The 8,868-nt window shown below is 33.3% G+C and overlaps 1 protein-coding gene across 2 annotated transcripts in view; it reads left to right on the forward strand.

Moving 5' to 3' along the window:
- FEZ2 (fasciculation and elongation protein zeta 2) overlaps window positions 1-8,868 on the forward strand; it is a 57,427-nt gene that overhangs the window by 19,831 nt on the left and 28,728 nt on the right. For both annotated transcript variants that reach the window (XM_044663655.1, XM_044663656.1), the window contains exons 3-5: window positions 1,759-1,875; window positions 5,714-5,855; window positions 6,627-6,895. In XM_044663655.1, the coding sequence (XP_044519590.1) occupies window positions 1,759-1,875; window positions 5,714-5,855; window positions 6,627-6,895 (528 nt within the window). The remainder of the gene's footprint in view (window positions 1-1,758; window positions 1,876-5,713; window positions 5,856-6,626; window positions 6,896-8,868) is intronic.

Here is an 8,868-nt window from a genome sequence, read left to right on the forward strand (position 1 = left end):
ACATAAATATGTATATATGTATATGTATATGTATATATATATATATATAAATAACTGTGGTCCATTAGCCACAGACTCAGAAAGTTTAATAACTCATATTATATATGGGCAGATAGGTGACCGGGTGGATAGAGTACTAGACCTGGAGTCAGGAAGACTTATCTTCAAATTTGGCATCAGACACTTACTAGCTGGGTGACCCTGATCAAGTCATTTAGCCCTGTTTGCCTCAGTTTCCTTAATCATAATGACTGAAAAATAATTGATCTACAACAACAAAATATTATATAGATAATATTTGGTTTGTTTGGATAAATTGCAGGTTACTATAACTGTCAAATAGATATCTTCCTTTTGATTATCTTCTTGAAGGCCTGACTAGTTCTGAGGCTGATTTAAGGTTTGGATTCCATTCTAGAGAAGATTTTAGTATATTCTTAGTACTTTTGAATGAGAACTTACACTCACAAAATGAACTCAACTTCAAGAGGAGCCTTTGAATGAGAAATGATCTTGTGATAGTCCTGGAATTGAATTTAAAAAATCAAGCTAAGGGGGAATAGAGATAGTATCCAGATGGTTCCACCCATGGTGGTAAGATGATTCAATTATACTAGAATTATGTACAAACCAAATTTAGTAAGTTTTGGAAATTTTTGATTTATACATTCAGTAAAATATAATAAATATTAGGAGAGTGGTATGACGGGGAAAAGGCATTTTAATCTGGTTCTAGCTGCACTGGAAATACTGTTCATAATGCATTTACACCCTTGTTTTAGATGATTAATGATAAATGCCACTGTTAATTTTAGTAATGTTCATCATGAGACTTATTGAAATTAAAAGAGATTCTTTTCTGAGAGAGAAAAGGCTTATCCAAAGAAGCTAAGCAATCCCCAATGCAACAAAATGAAGATATATAGTCCAGGTTCGTTGACTTTATTACCCTTGAATTAATATTTGTATAGTGAACAGAGTTTACTAGTATCTAGTTTCATACTCTATACACTTCCTACACGAAATAACAATAACCATCTATCATCGAACTTCTATTGTAAAGTCACCACATATTTCTGTTTCTTTATTAGCAGCAGTCATTTCTTTGTCTTATTTCCTTTAGGAGTTCAGATCAACGGTTTTATATTTGTTTTCTTTATGTTGAAGTATAGAAATAATGTAGAGGCTAATGTTCCCTCTGAATCAGTTCAGCTTCATTTCATATTGGTCCTGCCTCTAAATCAGTGATTCCCAAAGTGGGCGCTACCGCCCCCTGGTGAGTGCTGCTATGATCCTGGAAGCGGTAATGGCCACAGGTGCATTTATCTTTCCTATTAATTGCCATTAAAATTAAAAAAAAATTAATTTCCAGGGGACTAAGTAATATTTTTTCTGGAAAGGGGGCAGTAGGCCAAAAAAGTTTGGGAACCACTGCTCTAAATGAAGAATTCCTATGGAAATGTTTTTCTTCTTGGCTCATTTTCCTACTTCTTCCCACTAAGATTTTTTTTTTAATCCTTAACTTCTGTGTATTGGCCCATATGTGGAAGAGTGGTAAGGGTGTGCAATGGGGGGGAGGGGTAAAGTGACTTGCCCAGGGTCTCACACAGCTGGGAAGTATCTGAGGCCAGCTTTGAACCTAGGACCTCCCGTCTCTAGGCCTGACTCTCAATCCACTGAGCTACTCAGCTACCCCCTAAGATTTTGTTTTTTAAGAAATTTTTATTGTTATTTTTTATTTTGTGTTTTTATTTTTAGATAAATGACAATTTGATTCTTGATGCATCAGATGATGAAGAGTTGAGGGAACAACTGGACATGCATTCTATCATAGTTTCCTGCATCAGTGATGAACCACTTTTCACTGCAGATCAGGTTTGAAGAAAATATTTATTAATAAAATAAAAGCAAAGCTTGAAAATGATTTTCAGTGAATTCTTTAGGAGAATCATTGTTGGAATTTAATTATTTTCATACATTTAGAAATCTTATTTTCCAAGATAAATTCAGGAAAATATGTACTATGTAGGATCTTTCATGTTAAAGGTCTAATTTTATAGTATCCTTGGCACTGATACTAGAGTCCTAGATGCTGCTTAGGTTTACTGAAAAGTAGATCAAATACAATATACCTACATATGAATATTTAGTTTGATTAAACCCTGGATAAAATCATCAGCATGAGTCAGGAATGAATGCTCATTGCTTTTGAAAGAAGTGAACATTTTCTGTGGAATGTTACAGAATGCCAGTTCTGCTTGCTTATTAAGCCAGCTGGACGTATCTTTTTCATTTTCTACATATTCTTCCCACCTCTGCTGTGCGTCAGAGTATAGTGCAAAGACTTTTTTCCTGAAACCATATTTGCCATGGTTACTGAGTGTCTGAATTCGACTATTCTGCATTTTAGGCAGTATAGCAGAGGTCACTGAGGGAATGGAATATGACAGAGATAAGGAAATATAGATGAAGAGGAAAATAGAAAGTACGGTGGTTAGACAGTTTTCTTCTTAGTTATCCTTAGATACACATAATAATAGACCTGGAAAGAAAGTAAATTTAACAAGGTAATTGATAAAAGGTAATTGATTAAAATGTATTTATTTAACCCTAGTTGAAAAGACTTTCTGGAAAAATAATATAGGATTATAGGGCTAAATATAACCTTAAAATCTTTCAACTATCATTTTGCCAAATAAAATTTAAATAATTTCATGACCTACCTTAATTTTAAGACTATTACAACAGCTTTCCACATCCTTTTAAAAGTAACATGTTAGAATATTTAGGAATGCTTATGATAGCAAAATTCCTTTGTCTAACTAAAGTAATTCCTTTTTTAAAAAATTAAATGTATTCCTATTTTATTCTTTAATGTTGGTAGAAGATAGTATTTCATATTTTAACCCTTATAAACGTGGATAATATTAAATCTCATATATTCCTTTCCTCTCACCATTTAAATAATTACAATTCTTTTAATAGCCTTTTTGCACAAATATTATTTTCTGATAATAACTTTTGTGGCTCTCCTTTGACATTTTTCTAAGTTTTTGTAGTTGTGTCAATGGTAGACTGCAGAACAAAAATTTTTAGTGAGAGTTTGAGCAGAAGTGATCATGTTGGAAGCATCCTGCTCACTGTAAACTATAATGGCATAAAATTTCCAAGTTTTTTTGTTTTATTTTATGATCTATAAATCTGCTTGTAAGTCTTGCAGAAAATGATTCCCAATCTTGTTTTAGTGTTTCTGCTTGAAAGAATTTTTATGTGTCCATGTTTTTCAGATTTCATATATAATGATATATAGGTATATATAATTTGCTGCTAAGGGGATAGTTTGCTCCAAAGGAGCTTCTTTCATCTTTTATTTGAAAGATTTTTTTCTTTTATGTTGTTTGGAATACTTTTATTGTTTTTGTTTGAATGAATGGCCATTGATATTTCCTTTGGTAAAATGATGGATTAGACTAGATGATCTCTAAGATCACATTTAGACTTGTCCATAATTTTATGAGGAATATTAAATTGTAGTATGTTGTAAATTTTGTATTTCATAGAATTTTTTACCATAATTTTATTAACTCTGATATATGTGTGTGTGTATATATATTCATACTCCAATAGTCATAATTATGCAGGTGTTTCCAAAGTGTTCTTCAACTTGTCATTGAAAGATTTTTACGTTTACTTTAGTTTTAGTGTTAAGCACATCTTATATTCTCATTCTTTGAAAACACTTATGCAGATAGAAGATGGAATTGTGTTTTTTCATCTCCCCTCTGGGGCCAGTCTTGATCATTAAAATTACATAGCATTCAGTTTCCTTTTTTGGTTTGTTTTTGGCTGGAGGGGGTGTTGGGGGCAGAGAGAATAAGAACATGAATCATGTAACCATGGAAAAATTTTTTTCTAAAAAAAATATTAAAAAAATATATGTTCAGTTTACATTGTTAGAGTTATTATGTTTTCCTACTTCTGTTTACTTTTGTTTCTTCATCAGTTCCTTTAAGTGTTCTTATGCTCTTCTGAATTCTTGTTATTTTCATTTCTCTAATGTAGTAGTATTACATTACATTTCTTCATTCACTGGGCATCTGTCTTTCAGTGTTTGATACCACAAAAAGTGCTGCTATGAGTATTTTATTGCTTATAGGATCATTCTATCTTGACTTTCTCTGAGTACATGCTAAGAGCTCTGGGTGTGGATATTTTTGTCACTTTCTAAAAGGATAATTCTAGAATTCTTTTTAGCATGGTTGTCCAGTCCACATCTTCATAAGTAATGTCTTTTCCTAGCCTATCTAATGTTGACTATTCCTGTCTTTCATCGTCTTTATGAAAAGAGAGTCAACTTGTTGGCATAGTGGATAAAGGACTGGATTGGGAGTAAGAAAAATCTGAATTCAAAATCTATTTCAGACTTTTTCAAATCCTATTTCAGACATTAGCCGTTTGGCCAAATCACTTCTCTCTCACCCTCAGTTTTTTCATCTGTAAAGCAGATCTAATAAAAGTACTTGCTTCACAGACTTGTGAGGGTCAATTGAGATATCACTCATAAAATGCTTTGTAAATGTTAAAATGCTACATAAATGCTAGCTACTTTTCTTTTCTTTTTTGTTTGTTTGTTTGTTTGTTTATTTATTTAAATATTTTATTTTTTTAGAAAAATTTTCCATGGTTACATGATTCTTGTTTTTACTTTCCTCTTCACCACCACCCCCATATCCAACGCATGTTTCCACTGGTTTTAACATGTGTGATCAATCAAGACTTATTTACATATTATTGATAGTTGTATTGATGTGGTCGTTTCGGGTCTACATCCCCAACCATGTTTTGGGTCTACGTCCCCAACCATGTCTGTATCAACCCATGTGTTCAAGCGGCTGTTTCTCTTCTGTGTTTCCTCTCCTGTAGTTCTTCCTCTGCATGTGGGTAGCGTTCTTTTCCATAAGTCCCTCAGAATTGTCCTGGGTCATTGCATTGCTACTGGTACAGAAGTCCATTACATTTGATTTTACCACAATGTATCAGTCTCTGTGTACAGTGTTCTTCTGATTCTGCTCCTTTCGCTCTGTATCAATTCCTGGAGGTCTTTCCAGTTCACATGGAATTCCTCCAGTTTATTATTCCTAACTACTTTTCTTAATAATTTTGCTAGGCATGAAGTAAAACCTCAGAGTTATTTCAATTTGAGTTTCACTTATTAAAGATCGAGGGTAATTAGACTTGTGATTTCATTGGTACTTGGATCTCCCAGTGAGGAAATCCCTGCTATCAATGCTTCTGCTCTGCCAGTAGCTTAGAGTTTTAGAGAACTACTTGGAGTACTGTGACCATTTGGAGCACAGTGACTTGTCAAGGTCACTCATTTATTACTTGGCAGTTCTTTTGAGAACTGTTTTCCCTCACATTTTTTCACCAGTTTTCCTGTGGACAGTGGCCCTTAGTCTTATTTTTTTGAGTTTCCTATGTGTTTTGTATTCTCAATCAATTAGAATATATGATTAACCATAATATTCCCTATCAATCAATTACCAGGGTAGCAGAGAGTTTATTATAACTACTCTTTAGTGTTTCTTAAGCCTGTGTTTTAGGGATTTTTACCCTTTCCTTTGTGGTTAATAATCTATTGTAAATAAAATGTATTTAATAATAAGTAAATATGATATATATTAATAAAATAATAAATATCTTTTTTTGGAAGGTTATTGAAGAAATAGAAGAAATGATGCAAGAATCACCTGATCCAGAAGATGATGAAACCCCTACACAGTCAGACCACCTCTCCATGCTTTCCCAGGAAATTCAAACGCTTAAGAGATCTAGTACAAGCAGTTATGAGGAGAGTAAGAAAACTTACTTAAATTTAATTCTTTGAACTGTTTTTCCCATCAGATGGTTTGTATAGATTTGATCTATGTTCTCTTTTATCTTTAAAAGTGTCTCTTCTGTCATTTCTCCTGGGATATTTTAGAATCATAGTTAAGATTAGAATACAAATAATAATGACATACAACTTAATAACATATTAATCTGAATAGCTCCTAAACATGTATAACCAATATGATTATTTAGGCATTGGTTATTTAGAATCTCAACTAATTATTTCTGTACGTCTGACTTTCCAGTTGGAGTGCTACTTAACTCTATTTCCTAATGAACTCTTAATTAATAAATAATTCTTAATTAATAATTCTCTGTACTTCCTATCCTTAAAAAACATTCATAGGGAACTGAGAACTTCTGGATACATAAAGTTAATTAGTGTTTATTTCCCTAAAACTGCCTTCTACTAAATAGCTTGTGGTTTCTTGTCAACAGGTATTTTCCTCAACTCTTTCTTTTTTGTGCTTCCCAGCTAAGCTACCAGGCATGGGAAAAATTGGCTTAGACATGTAACTAATTTTTAAAATATATTTCTGCTTACTTATCTGACAAGCCTCCTGGCTTTTGCTCAAGACTGCCAACCAGAAATTTGAGCAAGAGCCCCTATTCCCTAGAAAAATGAAGTTATTTTAATTGTTGGTAATGATTTTTGTTCTTTGGCATAAAGCTCAGTATGATTTACTTTAGAAATCATTTTATCTTAATGTGTTGTACTTTGTGGTTGGTTACAGGGGTAAAAAGGCTCTCGGTGAGTGAATTAAATGAACTATTGGAAGAAATTGAGACTGCCATCAAGGATTACTCCGAAGAGTTGGTTCAGCAGTTGGCTCTTCGAGATGAGCTAGAGTTTGAAAAGGAAGTGAAAAACAGCTTTATTTCTGTCCTTATTGAAGTTCAGAACAAACAGAAAGAACATAAAGAAACAGCAAAAAAGAAAAAGAAGCTAAAAAACAGCAGCCCACAGAATGGCAAGAATGAGAAAAGTCATATGCCTGGAACAGTAAGTGAGATGTTTGGCCTTATTCATAGGGGATTTTCATCTCCTTTTTAATATGGATTAAATCAGTAATACTTAATGACACTGTGAAACCACAGATGTACTATCAGTAGTAAATATGAAAGAGTTTGTTACTTCAAAACAAAAATTAAAACCAGTTCTAGAGGGATGCCATAATGCTCATGTGGGGCACAACGCTATTTTCTTAGAGAGGAGATGAACTGAAGAATCCAACACAAAGAAGTAATGTTTGCATGAGTGAGAGTGGTGAGAAGGAAGGAGGGCTCCAAGAAGTGACCATTATAGAGGCAACACATTTTTTAAAATCTAAAAAATGCACACTGTTTCATAACTTTAGTTAGTCTTTATAGTTACAATATATTATGAGGCTGCATTTGCTAGTGGAAATTATCCCACTTGAAGAAATCCCACATAAAACACTTGGTTATTCAGTTTAGTTCCCTCACAATGGAAAAAGGTTGAGCATTACTGGCATGAGTAATGCCTGTGGCTAATTCCTAGTTCTTTTGTATTTCTGGAGCAGCCCTGTAGTTTCCTTTGATGAGACTGCAGTCTGTCTTTCCGTCAGTGGTTATTCTTATTATCCACACTCCTGTTAAACTTTGACTGTGTCTCCTCCTTGAACCATTTTGGGATATTCTTAATATACTTACTGGTATTGTCTGCAGTATGTCTAGAAGAGAGTCAGCTTTGCTTTGAAAGTAAGAGTGTTTGCTTGAGTATCAACTCTCCTAAAGTGAACTGGCCTTTTGATTTCATTGTTGATTGCAACTTTAAAATAAAAGGCAAAGATAAAGTTATAGCTTAAGAAGGACAACAAGATAGTCTTTGCTAAAATGTAAATTATAATCTAAATTATGAGAGGTTCCTTCCTTCAAGTTTAATTACTAAACCAACATTTGTTAAACTGGAATTCTGTAGATATATGGTGTTTTATGTGGTGTGAATAGAGGTTCCATTAGAAAAATTCTGTGCCAGCAATATTTTCCCATATTTTTCCTATAAAATAATTTAAGGAATTAAGTGTGTGCCAAGAATTCTTCATCTATACTTCCATTTTTTTGAATATGAAAATAGGATTATTTTCCCTCTATTTCATGCATATATTTTCCTGACTCTCCATCCTGAGAGCATTTTGTATCCCCAGGATGACCTATTTATTATCTATTTATGGGCTCCATTGCTATATTCCCAATCCCATAAATGTTCTGAGACTCAATTAGTTTAGGAAATGTTTCAGTTGAGAAATGCATACCATTAACTAGACTAAAGTTGAGAGAGTTCTGGAGAGGGAATGCAACTCCTGAGTTATTGTGTGCCACAGAGATGTTAGTCCAAACAAAAGTATCATATCACCTAAAATACCGTGTTATTATTGGTCTCAGCACTAGGTGGTCTCCATTGCGGGGATATTTTCTTCAAGCAAAAATAGAATTTGATAAGGTAAATCTTGAAGCACAGTTTGTATATTTGAAGAGAGAATATTATTTAACATATCTAGCTCTTTTATTTTGTTATGGAAGAGATTTATTTTTCAGATTCCTTCAGAACATGTACATGTCCACAAATTATGTGTAAAGAATATAGCTTTGTAAATATAGGAAAGTAGGGATGTTGGAGTGACCTATAGGCAAGCAAAGATAGACAATCTTGCTTTCTAATTTTTTGAATCAGCAGAAGTAATAGTGTTGTAATTCTACTTAAATCAACTGCTTTAAATGCCAGATCTTAAATTGGTTTGTTTTTCCATGTAGTGTAGTTTTGTGCCTAGACACATTTAGACAGAGACAGGAAGACAGGACCTGGGACTGATTTTTCTTGTATGACTCATAAACTGGCACTGAAGGCATTTCCAAAAGAGACGTTCCAAAAATATTTTGAGCAATGATAGTACTTTTAATACAAGAGTTTAGCCCCATTTTCCTTATATTATGCCATCCTTTCCCCCTCCCACC

The sequence above is a fragment of the Gracilinanus agilis genome, chromosome 2 (genome assembly GCF_016433145.1).
Source record: "Gracilinanus agilis isolate LMUSP501 chromosome 2, AgileGrace, whole genome shotgun sequence".
Classification (NCBI taxonomy): Eukaryota; Metazoa; Chordata; class Mammalia; order Didelphimorphia; family Didelphidae; genus Gracilinanus; species Gracilinanus agilis.